Genomic DNA, 27,256 nt, shown 5'->3' on the forward strand with positions numbered 1-27,256 from the left:
AATAATCACCGCCAAGGTACGGCCGTGCGCTTTATATTATAATTCGTCATATTTGACTTGACTTGAATCCCCGACTCCCACGAGGTGCGCAGGAGTCTCGGTCCATCAGAAAATCAGGAAGTAATTTTTGCGCTGCAGACCCAGCGACATGCTGTACTAGTGACCGCCGCAAGTCATAAAGGACCGCCCGGGCCGCAGTTTACTTTCTTCGCAGTGAACGCGATAATGAGTCATACGTCAGTCCTTCCTAAAAAAAATCACGCTAGATCGACCTCTCAAATTCACCATCTCCGTCAATTTCGCTATTCACACCCCTACACTCCTACTTCCCAGGACGTCGAAGCGCCACAGGGCGCCACTCGCTGGTGCCCGAATCACCGCATGCCAGAAAAAGATGGAGGACTCGGTTATCTCGCAGGTCACGCCTTCCGTTATGGGGCTCCGATGCGAAGTCACTGGTCGGTTTAGGTTTAGGTCTAGAGGCTGAAAGGAGCTGCGTGCGGACCGACTGCTAACACGGTGAAATTGAACTCTAGCGCGGGATTACTCCTCAAGGTCATCCGTCAGCTGATTAATATTATTAATGGGCTTCGAATCCTTTTCTTCTTGGTGAGGGTTAGTCTAGTTCTGCTCTTCTAATCGCACCAACAGTTTTTGACGCTCATTTCCTGGCCGCTATTTGGTGAAAGTTCTGATCCGTCGATCGTAGACTTGGTTGGCTAAGTATGAAATTTTCATTTGATCGATGTTCGCCACAAATGGTGAGAGTCTACATCACAGATTGACCGCTAAGGAGAGTCAGGGAAGGGACTGGGGGGGCGTTAGGCTGTACAACGTTAGGTCCACGTATCCTATTAACGGTAGATCACAGGTGGCTGGAATACTACTGATCATAGCATCAACAGGACGACTGCCAGCGCCAGGAACTAGGATATGAGCATACGATTCACAAGCAGACTCGAAGATTATATCTCAGAGGAAGTCCTGGACCGCCAGTAATTAGGTGATGTTGAGCTCAGAAATTGCAATGTTCTGCCCGTGATGGGCCTGGCAGACTAAATTCCGGTTGGATTATTCAGGGTCCTGATAATTTTATTTCGCTCCCAGCCCATTGGTACTGGCCTAAGTTCTGAGGATACATGAAACTATATGTATGGTGAATAACTGGAGGCTTCCTCCATAGTACGACCACAGCCAATCTCCTCTCTAGAAAATGCCCACCATCACTATGCCCGGCGCTCTTCTAGCGCTCAGCTCCCCTTCTCATGCTGAAGAAGCTGATTCCTCAGTGGACGCTATTGTGCATCCTGGGGCTGGCCACGTTCCTTGGTGTTGGCCCGTATGGCAACAGCGCACTACACTTAGTTCAACTCCCTTATCGGCCACTGTCAATGAAGACACTCCCAGCGCTTGGAAATCCCTTGAGGTCAACCAGGCCGTCTTGACATTTGCTCGCAATTTCTGGGCTGTTGATGATGCCGCCCAAGTGGATTACATCAAAAAAGATCGATCTGATAATGACAACAAAGGTCGACAACATTGGCTGGACTATTGCCATGCCAATTGGTCAAACTGGAAAATCAACCATACTGTTGACGCCGTGCTGGCAGAACGTGGCCTCGATGCCTATTCAGTTATGAAGCGTCTCAAGGTTGCCAATGTGAGATTCATTTACTTTGGTCCCTATACTGCTCCCTCATTGACTATGTAAAAAAGCTGCCAGATCTTGCCACTTCACAGGTTGCGCTTGCCTACTCTGGCATTGCAGAGGCGCTTTTTGGCCCAGAATCTTTGACAGAGGATGGCATAGCACTTAAGGAGCCGGTCCGTCGCTTCCTGGATGCCCTTATGACCCATTGTTGGGCAAAGAATAGGAAGTCCATTGGACGTGAAAGGGAGAGGCTCGGAAAGTTAAAGAGCAAGATAGACCAGACGTGGAAAGGTGTGCCATTTTTTATGTACTTGGCCTTTCTAATACTCAACACTATTATTTCAGAATTCTCATCCATGGCTGAGCATGGCCAACGTCTGGACGCTGAAGGCATTAGAACCTGGCTGAAGGATGTGGATGGACTTACCAAAATTCTCACTCGATATGGCGATCAGGAGTCACTGAAGCAGCTTTCAGAACAGCAAGAAACCCTTAGCGACCTTCTTCAAGGCTTAGGGATAGAAGTGAAGGGCGGAAGCAAGTACCGTGCGTTAACCTCAGCTTCTCTTGGCAGCTATCTTCTTATTATTTTATGGGGATAGGTCTACCTAAGCCCCTACGTCAAGCGCTTTCATTTCTGGCCACTCAGCAGGATATAACACTACTCACTGCGTCCATCCATGACCAGTTGAAACTTTGCGATCCAAATGCGATGCCAGATGAACCCATACCCGAATTTGACCCTGACGCCCCTACTGATTGCGACTTTCAGTGGTCTGAAGGGGTAGAAGAATACAATAATTTGTCCGAGGATGACATTTGGTCTATCCTGGGACTTCCAGAAAAACGAATACCGTTCTTCAACCTTTTGCAAGACCCGTATGGCAATTGTGATCCTTGGACAGAGGACGGTCAAACTTGGTTAAAAGAAAATGGGGAACCCCTTTCTCTCCGCTGGCACCAGCTTGTGGGTCTTGTTAAGATGGTCAAGAACACATTTGGCGGAAAGCCCGTCCTGCTCATGGACGAAGTGGGCTTAGGTAAAACCATCCAAGTCACCGCCTTAATTGCCGTACTTTCGTTCTATCGTGAATTTTATACTATGCACCACCGCTTTCCAGGTAAAATAGGTGCGTCTCTCTTGTTGAAGTTTCTGCAGGGCGATAGATCTGACCTAAAATCCATTAGCTGCAGATCAGTGGAGGAGTGACTCTCCCAACATTCCGAATCTTCCAGTGATGCTGGTTATCCCAGCCAATCTGGTGATGCAGTTTACTTCGGAATTGCACCGATTTCTTCAACGGGGTACTTTTGATGTTCTACCATATCTGGCTACTTGGAGCAGTCGACGAACCTGGTGGGAAGACATATGGAGCCAGTCAAAGCAACCAGAAGGGCGGCGGATAATCATCACTGCTCCCAAGGTACAGATATGATTCTATTTTCAGCTAGCGAAGCTCAATAGTAGTTGTGGTGGCAGGCTTTAGAATCCGACTGTGATCGCATTTTTGAAACTAATAACCGTACGCCAACGAAACATCCACGACGGAAGACTAATTATACTACGGATGTGTCCAGCACGGCTTATGGGCGAGATTTCTTGTTGGGCATAGTGGATGAGGCGCACAACTATAGAAATATCAAAAAGGGTTACTGGGCGATATTTTGCCTTCGCTTTCTATGTCATGCTATGGTGGCTATGACGGCCACACCCATCACCTCTCGACCTCTGGTGAGTGATTGATGCTCATATATTTTTACTGTTCCATTCAGTTGACCTTCTTTGTTTGAACAGGACATTTGGAACATCGGAAGATGTCTGGGTCTGGAGCTATTTGGTGGCTCTTATGACGACGAAGCCAAAAAAATGGTCTGTCAACTGCGGGCTGCATCAGCCAAGGATCGGAAGCGCTTTAAACAAGGCGACCGCACGGCTAAAATAATCATGGGAACAGTAAAGGGTGATGCTGATCTTGACGTTCCCAGTCTATACCGTAATCAGATGCTGACTTGGATCAGCGTCATCCGAGAGAGATTTACTGGCATCGTCATACGGCGCACGGTCCGTTCAGTTGACAATCATGGTGACAGAATCTCAGGTTTGGCTCCATTCCTGGAGCACAATCTCCTTGTCAAGCTATACCCCCATGAGGTGGTTAATCTTGAGCGCATTGCCCAGGAAATAGTTGAGCAAGGCGGCGCTAGCGCAGCAAAGTATGCTTCTGGCTCCGTACGAATTTTCATCCATCCTTATTCAATGGTTTATGAATCACAATTTTCTAGGACTTTTATACGGGCGTCCGCAGGGCGTTATTGCATGCTAGCTGCAATGCAGGATATCCATGGGCGAATCCCTCCACTTTGGAGGAGTGGAAGAAAGACCCATCTCGCAAGCTCGACATTCTTGCCCAAGTACTTTGTTGGCATCTGGAGTATGATGGACGTCTACCTCTATGCGTTCTGAATGATGCGCTAGTGGTATCATCAGCTGATCCTGAGGCTGCTGCTGGCGTTACTGATTCTATGCCCTGCGATAAAATGCTCGTATACTGCGCATTCCCATCTAGCTATACGCAGGTGCTCAAGGTATTTCATAATTATGATTTACTTCTAACTGTAACGCTGACCTTTTTGAACTGCAGGTTCTGGAGCTTAACCACATCTCGACTTTACAGATCCATGGCAAATTGTCAGCGTCTGCAAGAACTGATATCATTGCACAATTCAAAAGTAGCAGACGTGATGGTCCTCGCGTTTTAATCATCTCCAATGTTGGACTGACCGGTCTCAATTTACCTTGCGCCAACATATTGATAATTGTGGTGCGTGTTTTTTTTTCATGCCTTCTACCCTTTCATTTCTGATACTTGGGTCGGCACATCTTCAAACGTAGGACTCCCTCTGGTCTGCCACTGATGAAGGCCAACTGATTGGACGTATTTATCGTCCTCCCCAGCCCAAAACTGTCCACGTTTATCGAATTGTGGCTGCTGACACTCAGGATGTCTTTCTGAATAACATATCCTTCAGTAAAGCAGCTATCCTTGATGCCTTCACAGGTGCAACGCCCAGTTTACGCACGTATCAGCTAGTAACTTCATGATGGTTAAAAATCTAATTCAATCTTATGCAGGCTCTTTGTTCCGTCATGATGATGAGGCAGATGAAATGAATGCACTTTCTGATACCGATGATGCGCCTTCAAAGAAGGGGAAAACCAAGTCAAAGACGTCCAAAGCTGGCTCCTCAAAAAAGAAACCAAGCAAAGCTCGAGGTAAGGGAGTAAAGCCACCTTCAGGAAGGTTATCAGGGAAACCAGCGGTTCAACCGCTCGATCAAGACTCTGCCATCAAGAAACCTGGAGAGAAGTCTCTACTAGCCCCTCCTACTAGCCCCGTGATTGGCCCCTCGCCATCAGGCTCTTCAGTAAGGCTCTAGTATTGTTTTTCTGCGATCCTAATATAACAAATGCAATGTAGAATTGTACTCAGGGGCTCCAAGTCAAGAATCACTTGGGCCCAGCAGCGTCTCCAAGACAGAAGTCTCCACCTGCCCCCACTAAGATAGTGGATCCGGCCGAAAGGGGAGATATTACGCAGTCAGAAGTCCAGGTAAGCAACAGATTATCTACTTGCTAAAAATGTTATCAGACCCACATCTCCTCTAAGACCGTAATCTCCAACCGTAGTGCAGAAGACTTTCAGCAAGCTAACCCTACCCAAGTCAAGGGATCCCAGGGAGGCCAAGATATTACGCAGTCAGAAGTCCAGGTAAGCAACAGATTATCTACCTGCTAAAAATGTTATCAGACCCACATCTCCTCTAAGGCTGTAATCTCCAACCGTAGCGCAGAAGACTTTCAGCAAGCTAACCCTACCCAAGTCAAGGGATCCCAGGGAGGCCAAGACTCCCAGATAATTCTGCCTCTTAAGCGCACTGCAGATTCCAGTCTGGAGAATCAAGTATCAAAAGCACCCAAATTGACGTCTGGAGATAATCATGAGGTTTCCACCTTTCTTGCAGATATGCAGCAGCACGGCATAGGAGTTGATCGATTATACGCTTTCCTTAAATCTCTACCAAGTGAGTGCAAATTTCTCCAGTAGTTGGTCCCTACCTCTAACGTCTTTCATATCACAGATGATTCGTCCTCCCAGAACCCAGGCCATCCATTAGCATCTTTTCTTCCAGGGTCAAGCGTGGCCACTGAACTTTCAACACCTGCTCCCTTAAACCCTACTAGTAGCAGAAGGTAGGGGACTGGGTTGCCCATCTGTTTTTTTTTGAGTTTTGTCGAGTCTCGCATCATTCAAGTTTATGTGTCTATTCAAGTGGTAATACATCCATGAGCACGTACAACTTCTCCCATCATTTAGGCATCTTATTTTTAGATCATAATATGGCATGCGCCCTACGCATTCTTGGCATAAGGCTACATAATGTATACTGGCATGGGCTCTCAACGCATGCTTTCATGCCATAGATGACAAAGTTAGTTGTGATTTCTTGTTGAACAACCAGGTCCAAGTCAATTAGCCGCCTGAGGTGATGATCAATGAATGAAGATGCCCGCCATAGTAGGTGTCTTCTAGTAGGAAACTCAAATCCACATCAACGTATCAATTCAATGGTAGATACAACTACTGGCGTCCTACAGCAAGGATGCTAGGACCGATGCCTATGCTCTTTATAAAATCTGCGCAGAAACGGCATGAACATGACAGGCATGGTGCGCTCACTTATGTAGCTTTCAATAAAGCATCTTCAACTTGACCTTAGGGGTTTAAAAAAAATCTGTTGACTGCATTTCACTTGTTACGTTCAATTGAAATAGATGCTAACATCATACTAAGTAGGACCAGATGGGGTACTAGCTTCCAGAAGCACGTCAGGACCCTCCCATGTTAGCCAAAATTCCACGAATGTTTTGCAGGCGCTGGTCTGACAGTGCACTATAAAGACGAACCGTACTGGACCACCTCAATGAGGGAATGCTGTTTTTTTTTTTTGAATAAGATGGATCCTTGGTGGAACGGCGCTCCATGGCATTCTTGACAGCAGCCCGGGTAATTGTGGTGTTACACCAATATGGGCCTACAAGATGATGAGTATGATCTCTAATATGAGATACGAACAGATAAATTACCTGCCACTGCCATAGCCATGACCGAATGCTTGGTTGGGTTTTCAAGAAATAGGCACACCGCTTGATCAAACAGATCATGGATAGCCTCTCCCAACCGTTCACTAAGGGCACGCTCGAATGCCTTTCCCTTTAAACTCCTGCTCGCCGACCTTTTTATTTCTACCAGAAGGCCCACATCAACTCCGGTAATCCTCCAACCCCCATAACGCTCCTTATGCTGCGACTCCTTCCCTGCCTTCACGCTGATGATTGCGAAATCCACCAGGACACCCCTGGCTTTTGGTTCTGCTGTTGTGGAAGCCAAAGACACTCCTTCATCAATGAAGTCATCATCATCAGCAGGAGATATGGGTGCTGGCGCCTGGTGTGGCTCTACTGCATCCATCTCTTCGAGATTGTCGCCATCCTCTGCCTCCTCAACCTCACCGTCATCATCGGAAGGAATGAACCACAGTGGGAATTGTGGGAAAACAATGAGATTGGGTGTTTTTCTGACGAGGTTGGACAAGGCGTAGTCCCATAGTGGGTACCAGTGATATTCTAAGTTCCGGGGGTTAAACGTACGTGAATAAGCAAGAGAAGTTCGTAATATAGCAGAGTATGGCACCACTGTGTTTGTTTTTTGTGCAGGGGTGGCCTTAGGACCCATGGTGAATTCGTACGTAGATAAATTTTGAGCAGGGTGATATATATGAGACGTATCTTGTAGATGCCAGGGTAGCCTGACAGCTGGCAATGGTCACAAATCTTTGGAAGACTAATGCCATTTGTGCTATGCCTGCATCATTCTGAATTCTCAGAGTACTGGAAGCACGGTGCGATCCTTGCATTGTTTTGAATTCTCGGAGTACTGAATGCGCATATGATGATTCATGATAGCGGCTATGACCGGGAAGTTATTTATAGCATGGCCGAACTCATCGGCGTGGGTCACATGACTGCCTATAAAACGCCTTTGAAACTGGTTTCCACCAAGTTATTCGATCCTCAACCAATCACTAGTAAGTACATAGGCTCGTTGGAGTCATTTCTCTACTCTGATGGGCTCTCCTTCAAGCATCAAGAATATGGTTAAATTCTATGGATACCTGGCGGGAGATGACTGGCTCCTCCAACACGCCATTACTTCAATGGGTTATGACCACCCCCAGACGACGCAGGATGCGCGGGAGCTCATCCATCTGGCATTGAGGGATGTCAGGGAGGTAGCAGGCGTTCATGGCTACACACGACTGCGTCGAGTAACGACCACCAAAGGGAGGTCCTTTTGGTGCATTGCCTTTGCCGCGAACGATCCTTATGAGGGCTTACCCACCCACATGCCACCAGAGGCTAGATATTTGGCTTTGAAGGCGCTGCTACAAAAGGATGGACCGCCTCATTGGTACCGAGGTTCTTGATGCACCCCGTTAGTAACTCAGCCGTCATGATACCGCAATGGAGGTAGTTGACGTACCATTCGCCCACAGAAACCAAGTCCCATTGTCCATGTACTGTATACATTTGCGATCGTAGATTCCTACGTACGTGCTGGCACATGTATACTATAAGTTTATTTGTTTGGGCTTTTGCTCTAGATGTATTTGCGCATTGGACCAAGTATTACGTGCTTGTGATATCCAACGATCAATTTGAAACTTTCCGTCGGATCTAAATAACATCCAAGGTAATGTGATCTATCTCTTTCCTCAAGTAAACGACCGGTCCAATTAGCTTTTCTTCCAAGCATCCTCAATTGAAACGTCGGCTGATGGTTTTTTTTAAGTAAGAGAAAGTTGAGCACTTCGTAATCTTCCAGATCAACAATTCAGCTTTACCGATAGGCGTCTCTTTGACGTGAATGAGGACGCTGGAGACTCGGTACTCAGTACTCAAATGTTTACTTCGACTAGCGCCGCACGAGCACCAGTGAAAACCGGACAGTGCGGGAACGTGTGAGAGCATGCCACATCGTGCGCCGCTAGCTGAAACCGCCCTTGCACGATTTCAACAAGAAATCCGGACGAATACACGATGCAAAAGGAGTTCATATCGTGCGTCGTCGTGCGAGAGTGGTTCAAGTTCTTTCTACACGATGTGGCACCCCCTTGCATTAACCTTACGAGCTCGAGCGGTTTATATCATATCGCTTCAAGTTGCTATCATTACTATTAATAGTACAAATACAAATATGATGCGTTGGAATGGTATGAAACGAAAGCAGTCGAAACAGAGCATGAAAACGATGGAACAAAAGCAGTAAAGCAGTCTGAGCGGCGCGCAACACGTGCGCTTAATGCATTGAGTGCGAGGTACCGTCGACGACTGCCTTAACTGTATTCTTGATCCAGACGTTCGAGGAAACGAAGATTTGGATCAATACTGGAAATACAACCTGCAGCAATACTCACCAATTGAATGACTTCAAAAGAGTAAGACTAACAGAAGAGTAAGATCAGCATGGTACTAGCGGTGAGAAAAAAGTGTCGACGCACATGGGCTGTTAGGTATCGAGTGCATCCTAGTAGAACGGAACTCTACCTTCAGCGCTGCTGCTGCAAATACAAGAAACGACGCTCACGAATTGTCACTCTAGACTCTTAATATCACCAGAGAATCGAGCTCGATATCACGATGAGAACTTGGGTATAATAACATTATTGTTTGCTTTATGTCGAGTTCCAGTAGACACCTGCGAAAGAGAATCAGTGACTGACGCTGCAGATATCACAATAACTCACCTGTATTGTTACCTGACCCGTAGGAGTACTAGAAAGATAGCAGCAATTGAGCATATATGCGCCCAGTCCCATAGTATTCAATGATATATTGGCTTGAATATTGTTGACAGAACTTACTAAGGCAAACGCTCCGAGGCAGGGCGCTGCTATTGAGGAAACTTAAGTTTTAGGACCAGGGCTCGAGTGGATTGCTAGCTGCCTGCGGTGTTGTTGTATGGGGAAACATGACGGCAAGGGAACAAGAGAGGTGTTGATGACATCATGAAGACGGACTTTAGATTTGAAAATACTCACCATTTGCTATCAACCAGATCTACATGATCTGGCGCTTGGCGTAACGCTCTCACACGCTCCTGCACTGCCCGGTCAAGGTGAATTCGAGGTTGCTTAGATACAGGAAATCCCATGTGAGCTAATGTGTAATGTTTGTATGACGCATGCATACATGCGTCATAAATGCATAATACTAGATCCAGCTTCATTTGTGCTAGGTTCGCTGCGATTTCGGTGAAACGACCTTGTGGTGGTTGGGCTGGTCTGAGCCGCGTAGCTCGGGGTGGGACGCGAGCAGCTGGAGTCGCTGGGAGGGCGGGACAACTGGTCGCAAATTCGGACGTGTCACAGATGGACCTCGTATTGTATTGCTTCTAAATGATAGCATGTACTTGAATGGATATGAATAAAACTATTGTTTTTTAACGGAATACTAAGGGAGAGGTGGATGGGGGTAAAAGAACGAAGTCCGGAGCGAGAAAGAGCGTAAGGGAGTTTGAGCGATACGTTACAGTTGAGGAGATGTATGTAGTTGGGTGGCCGGGAGGAGAAAGGAAAACTGGACGCGTGGTGCCGGGAACTTCCGCAAGCTCCGTTTTCCGGCACCTTGCTATTAATCAAAGGCGTTTCACAATTCCTAATCAGGTTGACGTTACGTGTTGTGATATTGGAAGAGTTTTCGATGAAGTATACAAATTTCCCGTGATGGTGCAAAGATTTCCGGGAAACTCACCAACATGATGCGAGTCGTACGCCCCTCCCTCAAATTCTCAAAGGCCCACTCTCTTCAAAAATATTTTACATACTAAGCTCATACTATGATACTACACATGAATTCACGTACTCACATGAGTAGAGGAGATCTTCGCTGGTGTTGAGATGCATCACAGTGTGTCTGATTCACGTTGGTCATGGAGATATCTCTTATAATGTAGAGGCGTTCATCCGTTTTGACAGATAATTTCCCAACCTCTCCTTCATCAGCTGGTCGCTCCTGAACTGACAAATTGGTTTAGATACTGCCACTCCAGCCTCTCTCCCAGGCTGAAACGCCAGTTCATCATGAACTTTCGCTTACTCGCAAACTAGTGTTACTGTTTATGTTCTGTCCCGCCCAATTCTTAGATGCCTTCAGTAACTCAGCTCTCTTCTCCGCAATCCCTGTGCTCGAAGTATCCATGGGTATGACTGAAAGTCAATCCACTTGGATTATGAGCGCATTCCAGTTGACCTTTGCATCTTTTCTGCTCGTCGTGCGTGCTCATACCATTGATTCTGACCTTGCACTTCAACGCATTGTTTAGAGCGGCCGCATTAGCGACGTGTACAACCCAAGTCAGTATTATGCCGTACCTGTCAGATAGCGACATTAATGGGCTCACAGAAACTGGGTTCGTTGGGGGTGTATTTGGTCTTGGTGTTATCTCACTGTGCGCTGGATTTGTTGATGATACCATTCCGCTCATTATTCTCAGAGCGTTGACTGGAATAGGTAAACATTCCGGCCGGTCTGACGGTCTTGGCTGACGAGGATCGTTTCTCAGCTTCTTCGATGATAATCCCCTCTGCCATGGCACTCTTGGTCAAAGTATCTCCGGAACCGCTTGAACAAGCTCGCGCAATAGGAACATTTGGAGGCTGCACCTGCGTCGCTAGCTGTGAGAATCTTCCCCAGTGATTATCCATGAATAATTTCATGGTCCCGTTCCCGTTCCATAGCCCTCGGTCTCATGATTGGTGCCACGTTCGTCCAATGGGCATCTTACCACTGGGCGTTCTGGTTTGTATGCGCCCTCATCATACCGCCAGAAATTGCAAAAGCCAAAGACAATCTTGAACCGGCAGCAACGAAATGGAAAAGTCTTGACTTACTCGGCTTGACCATCCTAACGGTACAAATTTTCACGGCTGGGCATCTGCAGCCGTGCTTGTCCCGCTAATCATATCGATCGTGATGATCATCGGGTTTTTCTACTGGGAAACACTCATACACGTGGATACAGCTTCCATGTACGTCATCAGGGATACTTCCACCTACCACCGATCATCGGCTGATCTGGTACCAGACCACCGGTTTTATCCCAATTTCTCCATTATTTTTGCCGTGGCGCTCTTGCCATTCTTTTGGTGGTTCACAGTGTTCGTGATTTTTACCGTCCTGTGGCAAAACGTATTTGAGTGGTCCGCAATATCATCGGCTGTGCACATGTAAGATCTCGACTGTCACTCCACGTTTCCCGTCATTCAGACCGTTTTAACTTACCAGGCTCCCGATCGGTGTCGCATCTTTCATTATGAGTTTCACCGGATCGCTCTCTCGGATCTTCAGTCCGAAATGTATTATTCTGACAGGCGTGTCTTTTTGCATGATCGCGACCGTATTGCTGGCGCTGGGCGGGGGGAAACCTATTGGCCATATGTATTCCCAGCTTTATCTCTAGGGAGCGCAGAGTCATGCTGACATATGCGTACGCAAAGTAAGTTCAAATTGTCTTGGTTTCATTAACGCATTCCAATCGCTGTAATTACAGCGTTGCTATATTTCAAGTCGCACCTTCGTCTATGGCAGGCACAGTTGGTGCCATCTTTAACGGCGCTCTTCAATTTGGATCAGCAATTGGTCTCGCTGTTGCCAGTTCAATAGAGACATCCGTGGAGGCCATCCATGGGGGCTCACATGAGTATAAAGGACGAGCCGCAGTATTTTGGTTCCTCTTGACAGTTGCCTCTATTCTGTAGATTCAGTATCCATATTCTATGACCGCAGTACGGACCACGCACCCCAACCAGAACACGGCGACCCCAGACATCCTGCTCGACGGAGCACGGACTGTGACGAAAAGCTCGATGACGCGAACGTGACCATGATCGAAAAAGCCGACCTAGCGAATCTACAGGGGTAGGTTCTTTTTGATGAGCGTTCCTTTAGACGACCACTTTCGTTGATGACATATTTCTTTTTCACTATTTTCCCGTTAACGACGATACCGCGATGACTTGCAGGGCAGATGTTTTTTTATTTCATTATTAGAGGTAGTGTAGACTTCATGCTGTTTTTTTTGTCAGGCCCGCTACCTATCTGACCATGCGTATATCAATCGACTGTATCGCACATGTGTGAGAGACATACGATCGATGTACTGATTATATCACAGATAGGATTTCAAATTTGACGCCGAACTTGACCGGGTTGGATACCGTTTGGATGAAAACGGGTGACCGTGATTGGTTAATGTAAATGGCATGATTGATTACTTAATTTGGCCATCCGGATTCCGATATCGCAGGCTCTGGATTCATACAGGATGTCTAATACAAAACACGAACCCGCAGACATTCTCTGCTGAATCGTACGTACTTTGAAACACAATCACAACCTCCTTCATTTGACGTCGACATACAGGGCGTTCACGAATTTATCCAACGGCAACGACAGGCTAACCGATCCGTCGTGCTTGTAACGGTGAGAGTCGTTATCACAGACGCTCGCGTGATTCACTCTGAACTCGAATCAGAGCGGAGGGACCACCGTACCGCTAGAGCTCAATGTGTAAGAACGATCAACCACCCACAGCCGTACAGGGTTACTGACTTCATGTTCAGTAAATGTGCAGCGTCCGCTTCCTCGATAACTTCAGCGCAGGTACGTGCTAATGTTCTTTTCATTATATTCCTCTAATCATGATGTAGGTACCCGAGGTGCAACATCTGCCGAATATTTCCTCAAAGCTGGTTATGCCGTCATATTCATGCATCGCTAGTTCAGCCTGCAACCTTTTAGTCGACGTTATTCCCACTCAACCAATCCATTCCTCAACTTTCTCGAGATTGACGCTGCATCACCGTTATCTTCGACTATTGACTCGGCGTTACCTGTGTACGTATTGATCGTTATGTCGGACGTGTTCGCATTCTTGCCATGGCTATTAAGTGTCGGTAAACAAATTGCAGTAAAACTTCCTATCAACATGTCCACCATTGTGGTTCCTATCTAATATTTTCTGGTCCGTATCAGGCGCCACTTGACACCACGCTGTGCTGTGTCTCCCTACCATACTTGATGGCACACGAGCCGAATATAAATATCCCCCTCTGAACCCCCCCCCCCCCCCCCCCTTCATCTCAGTACGCTATCCTACGGCACAATTTCCCTCGTTGACCCCATCATGAGCAGCGAGGACCACAAGTATGATGTTAATAGCGTCGAGAAGAACCAGCCCGACGTTGGAGTTTATGTCGTTACTGACGGAAGGCACCAGTTCGACGTCGCTTCTGTTCAGATGTGCGTCTATCTTTGTCTTGTTATAGCCAGCTCATTGATTTAATTAGGATTGCTATATGTCGTGTCACGGTATCGCCCTTACAAGTTGACTCACGAAGAGTATAGAGAGCTGGAACGCTCGGTACAGGACTTTTCCTGGGTTCTGGGAAAGCTCTCAGTGGCGCAGGCCCCCTCAGTGCCCTTATCGCATACGCCCTCGTAGGCTCAGTGGCATACTCGTACGCTCGCACACCCTTTCATCAAACCTTTCTAATGCTTTTTAGATCGCTGTGTTCCATCGGTGAAATGACGTCTCATGCATCATGCCCCAATTTCAGTGAGATTCCCCCATTTTGGTATGTGGGATAGTTCGTATCATTTGAAATGTGACATTGATCGACGCAATTCAGCCGCACGATGGGTCGACCCTGCACTTGGTTTCGCAGTAAGTATCAAGTTTCTCGATTGAAGTGCGCTATCGCTAATTGATTGCTGTCCAGGTTGGATGGGTAAGTCAACTCCTTCGCGGTTCATGCGGCTTCTGACAGTCATCGCAATTTTTTCAGAACTACTTTTATGTGAGCTAATCATTCGTCCCTGCACGTAACCAACACATTTGCGACCACGAACGTCGTGAAAGACAGATGTTAATTGTCCTCGAGGACCAATGTGCTGATGAGTAGCTATAGAGAAGACGCCATCAACAAAGAAAGAAAGAAAGAAACAGCAATATTTGGACGCGTTTAGCCAAATAAAGTTGTTCCCGTACAGACACGAAAACGAATCTAGATCCTCAAAAAATGAAACATCCGATGGCGAATGAAGCTCATGGGGTATACGCCTCACGAGGATGACAGGGAAAACCCCGATCATCAAAACAAAGCCGAGGCTCCTAGGAGTCGGGGAATCAAATTAATCAAAAGCGAAACTAGCGCCGCAGCGCCACATGCCGAGATACTCGAATAACCACCGCACGCCTGCCACCAAGATGCCTACTCCTCCTTGAATTGTCTGAAGATAGAAAATCCAGGGTGAACCAGAGAGGCCTGCCGACCTCCGATCGATTAGAAACGATGGATTATCTTCAACCTAATCGTGAATCACCCGCGTCTGTGACGCTGACGCAAGAGGATTATCAAAGAAAGCCTCAGGAAGCTTCGCAACCGTCGGATTTCCGCCACAAGAAAACGGAAACTCGACCATCAGGTCGATCGTAATACCTTGGGTGTCAGCTGCGATTACATAAAATTCCGAAAGGGCATGATCAGAGCCGATCGGGTGGGCTGCTCTCCGCATCTGCCGCGCGGACCTCGATGGTTGTCCGTGTCATCAATGATCAAGCCGTATCAACCGGAAGCATCCTACCCTGGGATAACGTTCGGAGTATAATGATGCTCATCCCACATTTGATAGAACATCTGCAGTGATCAGGCTCGTTGACTGAGGTAGAAAGCTGCGGCGATAGAGCCAGCTCACTGAAGCAACCTAGGCGTTGCTTTGAGAAGAGCGTCCGTAACACGAGGCGTCCTCGAGGATTCGATCGAAGCTCCGCAGGCCGTGATGATACCGTTGTCGGCAAGCAACTTGCGAATCAGGGCAGATCTCGTCGAGGCAGACCACCTAAAACGGCCTCAAGCGACCTTGATGCGGACTGTGCGGCCAATAATACGTACATGCGAAGTACGTATCGGCCGCTCTCCAAAGGTACATAAGAGGTGAGATCAGCCTCTCTTCTGCTTCACGATCCCCTCCTAGCTTCTCAGGCCTGAAAAGGCGCGCTGACCGTGCGCGACGTGCTTTCCATAGACCTGACCGTGGTCTTGCACGCCCCGTAGTCGCGACGAAGGGATTTTGAGCGCGATCAGGAGCCGAAAGACCATATACGACCCCTCCTAGCTTCTCAGGTCTGAAAAGACGCGCTGACCGTGCGCGGCTCGCTTTCTATAGACCTGACCGTGGTCTTGCGAGCCCCGTAGTCGCGACGAAGGGATCGATATCATTTCGAGCGCGAGAGCGCGGGACATTGGGTATGGAATGGACTATTCGAGGTGCGGCCTTCCGGAATGCAAAAACGTCAGCATCCCTCGCGACAATCATCGACGATAATACGTCTCGACAGCACACACCAAGTACTGTGAGTCGCACTCGTCCTCCATGGCTTCGCTACATTTGCTCGTCATTGTCATATTTTCTGATTCAACAATTCATCTCAAGACGCAGTCAGTGTCATCCTTCTTCGCTTCTGAGGTCCTAACATGTCTTACTCGACATTGAGCCGACTTCTCGAACAGGCACTGCCGGTCTGTCAAAAGCTCGAAGGGATGTGGTGCTTGGAATGAACTGTGACATTTTACTGGAGGTTGATGGTGTTGAACGCGGCCGAGGGATTGTGGGTACCTTCCTCTAAGCTGCAGAGGTGCGTGTAATATGTATTGCGCATTTTTATGGAGCTAACTACCTCATTTACATAGGCACCCAAGAGATAAACTTACCTCTCCCTCATCTCCTTCTCGCCCTCCTCTACTCCTCTCATTCTGGCGCCTTCCGGTGTGGTTCGCATATGTTCGAGCCACGTCAGCATTTGCTGACATGCGCTGGGCATGTGCGCTAAGCACTGGCGGTTGTTGGGATCGGGCAGTAGTGAATGGTGGTCTGGATGATCCCTGAATCCCACTTGAAACCTATTCTGCACTTTGGCCTTTCTTCAAAGAAACTGCCGCTGATATCCGAGTCGGATCTCTGTTGGTTTTAGCTGTCTGCAACTGACGCCGAAGCTCGCAGCCTTACCCGGCTCCGACCCTGCTCCTTCTCTTTTCCTATTCTGAAATAGTTTGACCACCGGATCTCAAAACGAATGAGGTACAACTCCCTTGAGAAGGGTCAAGACCTCAGTCACCACCGGCCGAGCATATCTTCCGGTCATTGATAAGTAAGGATCCGACTCAGCTTCAATCACTCATTAACGCTACTTCCTGCAAGTTTCTCGACGGGACGCCATCCAGAAAGTCGCACTGTACTACATGGTCTGGCAACAGGATATGTCATATCGTGATCTATGTTTCTGTCTAAGGATGACTGGTCTTCGATGATATGGCTGAACTCGATCTCATATTTGGATTTGATCCCTGCGACCAACTTCTATTCCATGGCCAAAATCTCGACTCTATGGCTGAACTCGATCCTGTTACATCCTATGGTACAACGAGTTCAATTATATACCGCCAAACTCGATCCTATACCGGCACCGCCGAGCTTGATAGTACGCCGGCGCCGCCAAACTCAGTCAACCACTTCAGCAGTGCAAATCGCGACGCCTTGCTTTCATTGGACTTCAAGGCACGAACGATATCTGTTGTGGTTCAACCCATGTTATTGTTCCTGCAGACGGTGTTGATGATGAGATTAGGGTAGAGAATTGGCGAGGCATTGATAAACTACGCGTATCGTACCGAGCGTCTCTGTATAATCCTATACAACCCAATGTGACTTCCTGGCCAATCAAGTATAAAACCCGCAATACCATGATGCCAATGAAGCAACCGTCCATATGATGGTACAGATGGCAAGAATTTCTATCTCTTTACTTATTGGACGGGAGAGCCTTTGGGCTAGAAAGGCCCAATGAGAGACACTTTTTCGAACGCGCTTCATCACTTCAGTACAGTTTTAGTACTGTCACAACATGATTCATGCAGCCAATGCCAAATGAAAACCATCTTGATAATTATCGACTATCCGTCATAGGGGATAGCGTTCTACGCATATATATCTTGTTTTCAGCAATTAGCGTGTTTATCAATCTGTTTGAGTTTAATCATGATAAAGATTGGTCGCAAGGGATAACAATATATTTCTATACAAGACTATGGCTTCTGCACTGCTATATTTTATACGATCATAGACATTGTGGGGATTATAATGTGTATATAAGGGTTTATCATAGATCTTGGTTTTCAGTGATCAGGCTGGGATCGGCGTCACAGTGGCTGACGTAGATCGTGGCGGGAGTGCTGATGAGTCAGAAAAGACAACCCGGAACTTGCCGACAAAACACACCCCAGACACAGACTAGTCTGCGGCCATTTCCTACATGCCCTCCGCCATAGCACGGTATTCAACGTTACCCACAAACAGATGGAGGCCCCGTATCTTCCGTACCATGTTTGGTGTGTGCATATAAATACTAATATTATTGATTCATCGTGCCCAGTATCTTCTGTAATGATTCGTGAAAAGTGACTGCGAAGGGGCGCCGAATGTACCTACCGAGCGGCCATGTACAATAGTCAGTCGTTTAGCCACTGTTGAGGGCGAGTAAATAATGTCCAGGACCAAAACAACCCGCCACCTCTGCGTACCGGAACGTCTGGTGCCTTCCTGTGAACGTCGCGTTGATCGATTGTCGCGCGGTCTCAAATTCGCGGATTCCCTCGGCTGGGTATTGCATGGAACGCGAACGCTCCTCCCTATTTGAGGTTTAATTGTCAGGGTACAAAGATACGCAGGATGATGGTCGACGAACATGCAGAGATGGATAGCACCGTCTTCCAAACCGTGAAGATGGGAAAGAGCCAAGTCGAGCATCGCCCAGGCGTTGGTCATGATTCATGTCGCTGGCAAATTAGGCGTCAGAAACTGGTGCGAAACTCAACCTGAGCTTTGACAGATCGCAGGGCTGGAGGCCATTTAAGCACATAAAAAGGCTATTCTAGGGTCAAGATACCTGACCGCAGGCAAGTACGGTAGCAGCTCACAGATGGTCGTCCTCTGCGTGACCTCTTACGCAACGGTAAAGAGGATCCATCTCACCTTCGTGCGCTCATATCGCACAACTGCAAGTCGCTCTTGATGTCTACCGCGGCGCTTTCAAACGTTCTCATGAGCTCGTCGATGCTTGCCTGCGCGTTTTAGAAATTGGAAGCAAGCGATGTTGGACTATATCCACTCGCGGACCTGGGCGACGCGCAAATTGACCAAATTGTCGAGATGAGCGATCATCTTCCATCTCTTGCTCGCCGCATTTGACAAAGTCATCTGGCTCTCGTACGCCTATAAAGCAAACGTCTGATTCTGGCGCGAACTATGGCAGATCCCCAGGTCATTTCGGACGATAGCTCTGAGGAAGTGGAGGAAGAGGCGAGAAGAATCAGAGAACGCTTTATCGTAGATGAAAATGAGGATGAGGAGGAAGACGATGACGATGACGAGGCAAGGCATCGAGGAAGGAAGCGGCGTAAGAGGAGACATCGGAGGCGCAGTAAGCATATATGAATTGGGCTTATTATTACAACGTTCTAATTATTCTCTCAGACGAGGAGGCCTTGGAAGAAGACGACCTTGAGCTGCTAGAGTAAAAACCGGGCGCTTCATTCGGGAATCGACTGACTCGTTTACGGCGTAGGCCAGAAGGTGGTCTCCACCCGCTCCATCGACCTCTAAGCGCCAGCCAGTTGTGGAATCGTCAGAAGATGAGTTAGATAACGAGGACCGGCCGCCGGTCCAGGATATTAAGCGGATTTGGGATGATGAGCGCGCTGGAGGTGGACGTGGTCGATTTCAACGAAGGCGCTGGCGCTATGGACGAGCAGGAACGTGAGGAAAGACAAAGAGAGAGGCAAAAGCGAGAGAGGGAGAGGTTGACGCATGCTCTTCCCTGTTTTTTCGTCCAGGAGTTCGAAGTCCTGTATATTTGGACGCACAGACGGGACGACATCTTGTATCTCAACCCTCGAGAAATGCGCGCTTCAGTGATGTCAGTTGGGGGCGCACCTCTAGGTTTTACGCTCAATAAAAAAATGACGAGTCGCCTGCAGATGCCGCGGCCGGTGACTGCAGATGCAGCTTTGCGTCCTGCAGATACAGGCTTTTTGTCCTGCAGATGCAGCTTTTTGTCCTGCAGATGCAGCGGATTTGCGTCCTGCAGATGCAGCTTTTTGTCCTGCAGATGCAGCGGTGTTTTACGATGAGTGAGTCGTAGCGCACTCGTTTGATGCCCACCGACATCGTTACTGAAATCTGTGGCCTTCTAGAGACTTCGAAAGCTGGTGGTCCGTCAGCTCGAGAAACTCGACCTACAACCTATTCGACAAGATAAGATCTATTCTGACTTCGAAATTATGATGCCCAGCTTCTAATATCTCAGGTACGCAAACCTCCACGACTCGGAGGCTCGGCTTATTCCAAAAAAAGACATCGCGTTCGTGGAATACATGGACGAAGGCAGCGCTGGGGTTGCCAAAGATGCTCTTCACAACTACAAGCTTGATGGCGAGAATAAAATCACGGGGAGACTCTCACTTCGTTTCAGATTACATCATTCGCCCGGAAGTGAACTTTTTGTATTCAAGTTGTTTGCTTTGGAATTAATCGATGCTACTTGAGTTAACAGAGTGGTCCACCTGTTATCGCCATGACTGCCTCAACTTGAAGTCCCTCAGGCTATTTTGCCAAATGACTTCCGAGTCAAGACTAAGATTCTATCACGAGCGTGAACTCGTTTGTCAGAAGAGGAAAGGAAAGTTACATATCTCTGACAAAGTTACAACGGAGATAAGTCCACGTTTTTGATGAAACAAAGGTCCTGTGGGAGTCGAGGATATGGAGCCGTGACCTCGGAAAGATGCTCAGACGCCAAACAACAAACTTCAAATGTACATTCTTGTTTATTTCCATTGGCGCAATGATGTAAATTGCTTCCGCGGCATCAAACGCCCCTGATAGGGCCCTATGCAAATGCTATACAATGTGTCCGAAACCACCCAAACCGTTCGACCAAGTAAATCAAATGATACAACTACACGTTCATCATCAGCGGGTTAGATCGTGCTACAGAGTGCTACGGAGTGCTTCGTAGCACTCTGTAATCATGTGTAATGAGTTACGTTTCCCTGATGATGCTACAACCTTACAAGCGGACACTATGGCATCCTGGAACATCTGCAAGCTCGACGAGTCGCCCTCAGCTACTGTGGTGCTGATCGGCTTATAAGTGACGTAGCCCCACTCAGGATCGAGTACGACATATCCACTGTCGCCGTCCACCACAAGCTCTCTCAAACTGGTGAGCTCAGCTGCCCATCGTTGCCAGATGCTTGACCACAGCCTGGCATCGACTGACGGGTTTGCTTGCGCATGATTGCAGCTCCAGATGATGCAAGCGATTCTTTTGGCGGATGACAAACTCTTCGACGCCATCAGGAGAGGACATCTGATCAAAGACGGTATTTTCGAGCACGAGCGATTCGAGCGACGGATAATGGAATGATGAAAGCTTGGTTTCCAGGCTGTGGTAGGGGCCCTGGGGGCTACGTAGCTCGAGTGATTTGAGTGTGGGATTGGAAATTGGCAGGAGTGCGCCAAGTGATCCATTAATCTCCTTGGATCCCGATCAGGCACTGATATCGGCGTTTGGCACGACGGATAGCGAAAGATGGGACAGGGGCGAGTTTGTGAGGGTAGAGACAAAGTCATAGCATGAAACAGGCATCATGACTACATTGTTGAGAGAGAGGGATGTCATGCGGGATGTCTTCATGGCGTGATATATGGAATGAATAACCGTGAGCTGCCGACTCGTAAACCAGAATGGGTGGGCTCTCGCGGATTTCCTTCCCAGACTGGGAGATGAATGTTGGCCAAAAATTCGCGGCGATGCATTCAAGTCTGGGGAGTCTATCAAGTGCGCAGAAAGCCTCAGTCAAGGCTTCTTCAAGGTCGGCGACTTCCAACATGTCCTCGATTTCTGCAGGAACATTCTATAATTAGCTCCTATACATAGACAAAAGTAAATCGAACTCACCAATGTTTTCTGGGGGGAATTGGAAACATTTATCGTCACGAGAATCGTAGACGACTTCCCGAACATAGGGAGCAAGGTTGGCGGCAGCAATGATCTGCTGGAGGTTTTGTGCGCTCTGGATGCTATTTTTCACGTGAAGTTTGCTGAATGCGATGGGTGTGACAAGCTCTCGGTACGCTTTGTTTAAAGAGCGCAACTGGAGGAGATCAGTTACGGATGAAACATTCTGGATGACAGTGTTGATGATTTCGATGGGTAGATCGCGCATTATGAGGAGGGAGGACGGGGTCAGGTTTGAGTGAAAAGGAACGGCATGCATGGTTCCATTTTATATTTCCCATGTGTGCTTGGTATTTCGTTTTCGTCTGCACAGGATGGGTCAGTGAACCGAAATAAACTACATTGGGGTAATACTAGTCCCACTGGAGTCCTATCGGATTGAGCACTTGTATATATAAATAAACGATCTTTAATTGGCTGACTAATACATTAGAACTTACGATCTCGGTTCAACGGCCAAGTCGCCGGTAGTGAGGTGTCGGATGCCTAACAATCAAGATTCAGCGTCTTACTAACCACACCTCGCACGCTGGACGTACCACTGATGGACTCGATAAGCTTCTTCCTGACGGATCCCGGGGGTGTATCCTTTAGTGTAAGAGTAACTTCACTGAGCTCTTGGAAGTCAGTACCGCTCTTCACGATTAGCGCGTTTCCGATGTCATTCGATGCATCTGGGAGTGATAGGTTGACATTGTAGCCATCCCACGATCCGAGACCTTTGAAAATCCAGTAGATATGGTCGTGCCCTCCGAGTAACAGATCGACACCGTGCTCAGAAGCAATGTTGGATCCGTCTTGCGCCCGAGGAGCGAGGGCGTGAAGTTCCTCAGCAAGTTTGATATCCTAGCTCACTTTGAGCACGATGTCGACGTCATCATCATAGAGACTTACGTTCGGAATTCTGCAAGCGTTACTGAGACAACAGGAATCGTTCATCAACAGGAGGCACTGACCTCGAATGCGTCAAAGCAAAGACCAAATCGCAATTGTGGGGAGACTCTCGAAGGACTTTGGAGAGATTCTTGCCCACTTCAGCCATATCCTTCCATTCAAAAGTGTCTGGCCAGCCAGTAATAGTCGCGATCCATTCCCTAAGCGAGATATCAGTAACACTGTTTTGGATACAATGCGAGAAACCCTCACTTCTCTACCAAGCCGATGAAACCTATATGGACTCCAGCCCTTTCGATCACGTGGAAGGCCGTCAGAGGCTCGGGAACGGCGCCGGTGTCTGTTGTCAATGATGTTACTAGGAAGCCAGGGCTGAGAAACCAGATCAGGCATGCAACGTTTTGGATGCAGCTGAAAACGCACCAAGTTTGTATCAGAGATAAGCTCCGCCAATCGACGGTAGCCTGTGCGCCATTAAGTCATTGATTTTTTTATTGAATTTGAGATGATCGCACCAAAATCAAACTCGTGGTTTCCTGGAAGCGGACATCAGACGGGGAGTTCGGACACGGGACAAGCGACAAGCGACAAAACCTTACCTGCAACGCTAATCTCAACGTTCAGCGCGTTCATCACAGCCGCCTGTTAGGATTATGAGCATTGTTGAAGAAGCATAGAACGGATGTCCCATCACCATATGCTTTCCTCTGGCGGTTGAACTTTGGTAAGACGGGGAGAAGGTGTCGCCGGAAAAAAATGGTCAATCCGTCCTGGATGCGTTGGACCATAAAGTGGTGAACTTCGCCACATCGATGTTCTCTTCCTTGCCGTTGACCTGAAAAAGGCTGTTAATCCTGTGAATATCCACGAGTTAAATCAATACTACATTGAGCTTCTGGTTAGAAACCTGGTATATGTCGTTGAAATGCGCAATCTCGAGTACGTTCTCGTTGCCTGGAGGCGGTGTAACAGGATTAACATCGTGCTCTGCGCACCAGACCTTGATCCCTTGTTCATATTGCTCCCAAGTGAGCCCTCCTGGATCTGTGTGACGGACAAGGACGCCTTGAAAACGGTCTTCAGCCGATGATAGCTCATCTAAAGCAACTGGGCGTACCCTCTTTCGACAGGTCAGAAGCGAATTCATTATCAAAGTAGACCTACGCAGGAGCTTAGATACGTGCAAACCGGACAAAAGAATATCATACCATGTCCTCGTATGCGTATTTGCTCCACCCTTGGATGCGCTTAAAGTGCTTGGTCTTGGATTCTGCGAGGGAGAAATGGCGTCAGTGGTTCTGAGAGGCAAGTAATGACATCCTACCATCTTTATGATGGATTTCTGTTGGTTATCCCTTGGATCGGTGGCATGGAAGTAGTATAGCGCTCGGTCCACCTGAGAAATAAAATTCAGTGCATGTCACGACTTACCACTGCGCAGCGATGAGAACCAACAATACTTTGCTATCATGTCCCGACACGAGCGCGATAGATGCCCCATTCTTCAACGCATTTTCGATGATTCTCGGAATGTCGGGACAGAGCGTTACTGTATTTTGATGGTTGCTGGAGATCCATGACACTACAGCATATCCAAAATCCGATGAGATGACCTTTTGTCTTTTGAAAGCCAAGTATTAACCTTCTTGACGTTGAATAATCACTTATCGGAGAGCGGAGGTTGAAAAATAGCGAATCAATGATTGAATTCTGAGTTTTCTCTCGCTTTCTGCGTTTACTCATTACTATGGCGCGGACAAAGCAGACTTCCAAAAAGACGACAGGAGGGCCTGCCAAGCGTGGTATGGTACCGAAGTTCAAGAAGCTTACAGGCCATGGCGGTATTCAGGTTATCAAAACCATACAATCTAAGGCAGCTTTACCGTCAGGTGGAAAGGCCATGCTGAAGCCTTTGTGGCATAACATCGTAAGCCTGCAAACCTCTGTCCCCTTCTCAGTCTACAACTCATGAAATTGAATAAGTTCTGCGTTTTTTGCTGGGATGGGGGCTCTCTGTATGAATGCTCCGTGTGCCCACGCGTAGTCTGTGTAGAGTGTGTCGTTGTTCCTGCGGAGTTCCAAGAACGTACCAAAGACCCCGATGTTCACTTCGTGTGCCCTGGGTGTCATGAAATGCGTGGAAAGGGTTCCAGGAGTAGTAGCATCAGGCCATACTTCGCAAGTTTTTTTCCTGTTTCTCAAATATATATATATATGATTTTAATTAGGGATTTGAGGACTGTGATGGAACCCCGGTATTCAAGGTCCCCGCTACTATTCATGGCCGTATCGAAATGGCCAGTCGGTCGGAGATATCTAGCAATCCCATCCTTGTCTTGCACTTTGTCCTTACCGCCCTCGACCCTGCTGGATCGCCTGCGGCCGTAATGCAACATCAGCTACGGCCTTATAGGCCCAACAACGCCTTACATTTTCACGAGATTATATTCGACATTGGGACAAATGCGAAAGCTGACCGGCATGTGGAGTCCATGAAGGCACTCGTAGCCCGCCTGAAACCCCTGGAGTATGAGCGTGTTGAAATTTTCGTCTACACTCATTCAGAGACTGACCGGGGTGACATATGGGGTGGGTTCGAGGATGGCGATTTTTTGCGAAGGGGGAAAAATAAAGTCGCAACGCTAGGCGATCCTGTTGCGTACCCTGTGGACGATGTAAGTTAGACCTACCCTTCTTTATGGTGCATAACCCTTCGCAGTTCTTCGCAGGGCTTTTTGTCGGTGGAATAGAGGATTATGTTAGGGGGGCTACGCTATGGATGCTGATTTGCGGGCACACGGTACGGAAGCACGACTCGTTCCAGCTGTTGAAAACTTGCATAAAACAGTGAGTAACTTGTCTGTGCCATGTTAGCGATGAACACTGTTTTTACAGGTATCAGGTGGAACATGCATTTGCTTTTGGCGCTACATCGTTTCACGCATGCCTGACCATACCGCTTGTCACCACCTATGTCCGCCGCGTACTTGTTGAAGGTTTCGAGGCACAAGAAGTCATTTCCGACCTGCTTAACGCATGCTCTCGCTTTGCAGTGCATTCCTCCATCGTACACATACACAACCCGACTGCCTTCCGCCGGCGTCAGCCTACCATGATAGAGTACCATCAGGGAGTAAAGCACATCTCAACCGCTACGGCCTCAATGACTGTCTCAACATATACCTTCTTCCACGACGCCAACCATCCGTTCGGGAACGCCCTGCCCTACCAATGTCCGAACTGCATGTGCGTGCGTCCATGGAAGCACATCGTCTCCAACCCCCTCAGCGCACCGAATGAAAGTAGGTTCATCTGCCAGCACCCGGGCTGCGGTCATACCCTTGCATATACGAGGCCGGAGGGGTCGAAAACCATACTCTATTCTCAAAGCCAGAAGGGCCGTTTCGCACCTGGGTCTGGCTGGCTAATGTCTGTGACAGTCGAGCCTGGCACATCAGCCGATGTTTAGCTGACTGGCACGCTTGTCCCACTGGTACGACTTCTGCCACATTTTGTTATTTACATTGCTTCGGAAGCCTTAGATACTCGCCGCTCAGCAGATATGTGATTGAATTTTTTGGTCATAGGCATTCACTTGAAATACTCGTTCAAATGTGCATTAATGGAGCTCAGGATGGGGATCAACCCAGAATTGTTGAAACGCTGAAATGAATATAAACGATGCACTCTCGCTAGGCTGAGTCAGATCGCATTGTTATTATGAACCACTCACTCAGGACTGTCACCGTCGAACTGTCAAGGCGCTCGTGCCATCCGAGACTTCTCGCATTGTCTTACCTCCGAGTCACCTGTGGGCCAGTGACCAAACTTGAAGAGGACCTCTCCTGTTTATTCGTGACCATTGAATTACTCTACTCCAGTGAGCTTGCAGAAGAGATACTGAATTGTGAGTAATGCGCTCTTATTTGCAGAGAACTGATGAATTTGACATTTGAATGTAAATTCAGCATGCGGTCACATTCGGCGTTCGCTGATTTCCTGCTGAACCAGATTTTGGCAACGCTATGCAGTGTATGTCTCTGTTCTAGACAACCATTTGCTGATTTATATTTTTTGTCCCCAGTTACGCCAACAAGCGTCTTTTGCACAGTCAACGCTATCGAGAGGATCGCGACGGCTCCGCTCCAAACGCCCTCGGGCAGCCGTGAACAATGTTGAGATTCCTGCGTGGCAGAATTCTCCAGGTAGGCACTTGCACCGCTTTACTGGATGGAGAGAGCCTCCTCGCACAGCACACGAAGATGTCTCTCGAGATGTGCCCTCGCAGGATGAAAGGCGTGCGACTGTTGAATCATCGACTTTAGTATCTTACCGATGCCATCGCTATTTGTCGCATTGTGGCACTGAAGGACGAAGCCGAAAGGTGATGATGGTCACAGTGTCACTACTAATATCTGTAATTTACTGACCGAACGTTACGATCCACACTATG

General features: G+C 47.9%; 12 protein-coding genes across 12 annotated transcripts; 8 read left to right on the forward strand and 4 right to left on the reverse strand.

Annotated features, from left to right (window-relative positions):
• Nucleotides 1-1,194: 1,194 nt before the first annotated feature.
• F5891DRAFT_1281765 (P-loop containing nucleoside triphosphate hydrolase protein) lies at nucleotides 1,195-6,109 on the forward strand. The gene is made up of 15 exons (XM_041370501.1): nucleotides 1,195-1,660; nucleotides 1,717-1,942; nucleotides 1,997-2,197; nucleotides 2,254-2,781; nucleotides 2,840-3,075; nucleotides 3,132-3,383; nucleotides 3,447-3,881; nucleotides 3,935-4,237; nucleotides 4,294-4,473; nucleotides 4,545-4,728; nucleotides 4,785-5,077; nucleotides 5,143-5,262; nucleotides 5,320-5,421; nucleotides 5,479-5,734; nucleotides 5,792-6,109. The coding sequence occupies exons 1-15, from the start codon at nucleotides 1,214-1,216 to the stop codon at nucleotides 5,905-5,907; spliced, it is 3,879 nt and encodes a 1,292-aa protein (XP_041219631.1). The 5' UTR covers nucleotides 1,195-1,213; the 3' UTR covers nucleotides 5,908-6,109.
• A 327-nt stretch (nucleotides 6,110-6,436) lies between these two features.
• F5891DRAFT_1063703 (uncharacterized protein) lies at nucleotides 6,437-7,634 on the reverse strand. The gene is made up of 2 exons (XM_041363017.1): nucleotides 6,798-7,634; nucleotides 6,437-6,745 (listed from the first exon to the last, which is right to left on the reverse strand). Exons 1-2 carry the CDS (start codon nucleotides 7,444-7,446, stop codon nucleotides 6,540-6,542), a joined length of 855 nt encoding a protein of 284 aa, XP_041219632.1. The 5' UTR covers nucleotides 7,447-7,634; the 3' UTR covers nucleotides 6,437-6,539.
• A 141-nt stretch (nucleotides 7,635-7,775) lies between these two features.
• Nucleotides 7,776-8,451, forward strand: F5891DRAFT_1176190 (uncharacterized protein; the record flags this gene model as incomplete). Its single annotated transcript, XM_041365755.1, has 2 exons — nucleotides 7,776-8,189; nucleotides 8,375-8,451. The coding sequence occupies exons 1-2, from the start codon at nucleotides 7,838-7,840 to the stop codon at nucleotides 8,449-8,451; spliced, it is 429 nt and encodes a 142-aa protein (XP_041219633.1). The 5' UTR covers nucleotides 7,776-7,837.
• A 2,076-nt stretch (nucleotides 8,452-10,527) lies between these two features.
• Nucleotides 10,528-13,551, forward strand: F5891DRAFT_985309 (major facilitator superfamily domain-containing protein; the record flags this gene model as incomplete). The annotated part of the gene is made up of 15 exons (XM_041377575.1): nucleotides 10,528-10,539; nucleotides 10,807-11,043; nucleotides 11,095-11,125; nucleotides 11,175-11,282; nucleotides 11,510-11,650; nucleotides 11,794-11,998; nucleotides 12,057-12,209; nucleotides 12,232-12,267; nucleotides 12,322-12,525; nucleotides 12,558-12,689; nucleotides 12,857-12,879; nucleotides 12,946-13,024; nucleotides 13,078-13,140; nucleotides 13,405-13,433; nucleotides 13,481-13,551. The coding sequence occupies 15 exons, from the start codon at nucleotides 10,528-10,530 to the stop codon at nucleotides 13,549-13,551; spliced, it is 1,524 nt and encodes a 507-aa protein (XP_041219634.1).
• A 405-nt stretch (nucleotides 13,552-13,956) lies between these two features.
• On the forward strand, nucleotides 13,957-14,638 carry F5891DRAFT_1195615 (lysine-specific permease; the record flags this gene model as incomplete). The annotated part of the gene is made up of 8 exons (XM_041368157.1): nucleotides 13,957-14,072; nucleotides 14,120-14,141; nucleotides 14,178-14,290; nucleotides 14,336-14,352; nucleotides 14,390-14,407; nucleotides 14,462-14,496; nucleotides 14,552-14,560; nucleotides 14,618-14,638. 8 exons carry the CDS (start codon nucleotides 13,957-13,959, stop codon nucleotides 14,636-14,638), a joined length of 351 nt encoding a protein of 116 aa, XP_041219635.1.
• Nucleotides 14,639-16,414: 1,776 nt separating this feature from the next.
• F5891DRAFT_1195616 (uncharacterized protein) lies at nucleotides 16,415-16,718 on the forward strand (the record flags this gene model as incomplete). The annotated part of the gene is made up of 2 exons (XM_041368158.1): nucleotides 16,415-16,467; nucleotides 16,523-16,718. The coding sequence occupies 2 exons, from the start codon at nucleotides 16,415-16,417 to the stop codon at nucleotides 16,716-16,718; spliced, it is 249 nt and encodes an 82-aa protein (XP_041219636.1).
• Nucleotides 16,719-17,852: 1,134 nt separating this feature from the next.
• F5891DRAFT_1063743 (uncharacterized protein) lies at nucleotides 17,853-19,013 on the reverse strand. The gene is made up of 4 exons (XM_041363018.1): nucleotides 18,574-19,013; nucleotides 18,410-18,517; nucleotides 18,318-18,352; nucleotides 17,853-18,267 (listed from the first exon to the last, which is right to left on the reverse strand). The coding sequence occupies exons 1-3, from the start codon at nucleotides 18,651-18,653 to the stop codon at nucleotides 18,346-18,348; spliced, it is 195 nt and encodes a 64-aa protein (XP_041219637.1). The 5' UTR covers nucleotides 18,654-19,013; the 3' UTR covers nucleotides 17,853-18,267; nucleotides 18,318-18,345.
• Nucleotides 19,014-19,133: 120 nt separating this feature from the next.
• Nucleotides 19,134-19,842, forward strand: F5891DRAFT_1063746 (uncharacterized protein; the record flags this gene model as incomplete). The annotated part of the gene is made up of 3 exons (XM_041363019.1): nucleotides 19,134-19,308; nucleotides 19,362-19,401; nucleotides 19,458-19,842. The coding sequence occupies 3 exons, from the start codon at nucleotides 19,134-19,136 to the stop codon at nucleotides 19,645-19,647; spliced, it is 405 nt and encodes a 134-aa protein (XP_041219638.1). The 3' UTR covers nucleotides 19,648-19,842.
• Nucleotides 19,843-20,235: 393 nt separating this feature from the next.
• Nucleotides 20,236-20,617, forward strand: F5891DRAFT_1063747 (uncharacterized protein). The gene has a single exon (XM_041363020.1). It carries the CDS (start codon nucleotides 20,261-20,263, stop codon nucleotides 20,429-20,431), a length of 171 nt encoding a protein of 56 aa, XP_041219639.1. The 5' UTR covers nucleotides 20,236-20,260; the 3' UTR covers nucleotides 20,432-20,617.
• A 45-nt stretch (nucleotides 20,618-20,662) lies between these two features.
• On the reverse strand, nucleotides 20,663-22,298 carry F5891DRAFT_1063748 (uncharacterized protein). Its single transcript, XM_041363021.1, is given in 7 exon segments — nucleotides 20,663-21,192; nucleotides 21,233-21,426; nucleotides 21,466-21,542; nucleotides 21,610-21,792; nucleotides 21,850-22,211; nucleotides 22,256-22,259; nucleotides 22,274-22,298. 5 exon segments carry the CDS (start codon nucleotides 22,166-22,168, stop codon nucleotides 20,877-20,879), a joined length of 1,089 nt encoding a protein of 362 aa, XP_041219640.1. The 5' UTR covers nucleotides 22,169-22,211; nucleotides 22,256-22,259; nucleotides 22,274-22,298; the 3' UTR covers nucleotides 20,663-20,876.
• Nucleotides 22,299-22,345: 47 nt separating this feature from the next.
• Nucleotides 22,346-23,950, reverse strand: F5891DRAFT_1195620 (Metallo-dependent phosphatase-like protein; the record flags this gene model as incomplete). The annotated part of the gene is made up of 9 exons (XM_041368159.1): nucleotides 22,346-22,395; nucleotides 22,449-22,755; nucleotides 22,804-22,813; nucleotides 22,866-23,003; nucleotides 23,056-23,175; nucleotides 23,227-23,267; nucleotides 23,319-23,339; nucleotides 23,398-23,445; nucleotides 23,711-23,950. 9 exons carry the CDS (start codon nucleotides 23,948-23,950, stop codon nucleotides 22,346-22,348), a joined length of 975 nt encoding a protein of 324 aa, XP_041219641.1.
• A 541-nt stretch (nucleotides 23,951-24,491) lies between these two features.
• F5891DRAFT_735499 (uncharacterized protein) lies at nucleotides 24,492-26,139 on the forward strand. The gene is made up of 5 exons (XM_041373020.1): nucleotides 24,492-24,730; nucleotides 24,787-24,981; nucleotides 25,032-25,478; nucleotides 25,523-25,650; nucleotides 25,706-26,139. The coding sequence occupies exons 1-5, from the start codon at nucleotides 24,551-24,553 to the stop codon at nucleotides 25,752-25,754; spliced, it is 999 nt and encodes a 332-aa protein (XP_041219642.1). The 5' UTR covers nucleotides 24,492-24,550; the 3' UTR covers nucleotides 25,755-26,139.
• Nucleotides 26,140-27,256: the final 1,117 nt, after the last annotated feature.

The sequence above is a fragment of the Suillus fuscotomentosus genome, assembly GCF_016647785.1.
Source record: "Suillus fuscotomentosus strain FC203 chromosome Unknown F5891scaffold_85, whole genome shotgun sequence".
Classification (NCBI taxonomy): domain Eukaryota; kingdom Fungi; phylum Basidiomycota; class Agaricomycetes; order Boletales; family Suillaceae; genus Suillus; species Suillus fuscotomentosus.

Excerpts from the sequence above, each read along its gene's own strand:
- F5891DRAFT_1063748 (XM_041363021.1), bottom strand. The coding sequence starts at position 22,168 with ATGCATGCCGTTCCTTTTCACTCAAACCTGACCCCGTCCTCCCTCCTC. Across the intron at positions 21,427-21,465 it reads CCCATCTTTCGCTATCCGTC|GAGATTAATGGATCACTTGG; the intron begins GTGCCAAACGCC and ends TCGGGATCCAAG. Across the intron at positions 21,193-21,232 it reads TCTCCTGATGGCGTCGAAGA|CTGCAATCATGCGCAAGCAA; the intron begins GTTTGTCATCCG and ends CATCATCTGGAG.
- F5891DRAFT_1063743 (XM_041363018.1), bottom strand. The coding sequence starts at position 18,653 with ATGACCAACGCCTGGGCGATGCTCGACTTGGCTCTTTCCCATCTTCAC. Across the intron at positions 18,518-18,573 it reads GGTGCTATCCATCTCTGCAT|GGAGGAGCGTTCGCGTTCCA; the intron begins GTTCGTCGACCA and ends AACCTCAAATAG.
- F5891DRAFT_735499 (XM_041373020.1), top strand. The coding sequence starts at position 24,551 with ATGGCGCGGACAAAGCAGACTTCCAAAAAGACGACAGGAGGGCCTGCC. Across the intron at positions 24,982-25,031 it reads GTAGCATCAGGCCATACTTC|GGATTTGAGGACTGTGATGG; the intron begins GCAAGTTTTTTT and ends GATTTTAATTAG. Across the intron at positions 25,479-25,522 it reads TTGCGTACCCTGTGGACGAT|TTCTTCGCAGGGCTTTTTGT; the intron begins GTAAGTTAGACC and ends AACCCTTCGCAG.
- F5891DRAFT_1281765 (XM_041370501.1), top strand. The coding sequence starts at position 1,214 with ATGCCCACCATCACTATGCCCGGCGCTCTTCTAGCGCTCAGCTCCCCT. Across the intron at positions 4,474-4,544 it reads CCAACATATTGATAATTGTG|GACTCCCTCTGGTCTGCCAC; the intron begins GTGCGTGTTTTT and ends CTTCAAACGTAG. Across the intron at positions 5,078-5,142 it reads CCTCGCCATCAGGCTCTTCA|GGGCTCCAAGTCAAGAATCA; the intron begins GTAAGGCTCTAG and ends AATTGTACTCAG.
- F5891DRAFT_1063703 (XM_041363017.1), bottom strand. The coding sequence starts at position 7,446 with ATGGGTCCTAAGGCCACCCCTGCACAAAAAACAAACACAGTGGTGCCA. Across the intron at positions 6,746-6,797 it reads CATGGCTATGGCAGTGGCAG|GCCCATATTGGTGTAACACC; the intron begins GTAATTTATCTG and ends ATCATCTTGTAG.
- F5891DRAFT_1063747 (XM_041363020.1), top strand. The coding sequence starts at position 20,261 with ATGGACGAAGGCAGCGCTGGGGTTGCCAAAGATGCTCTTCACAACTAC.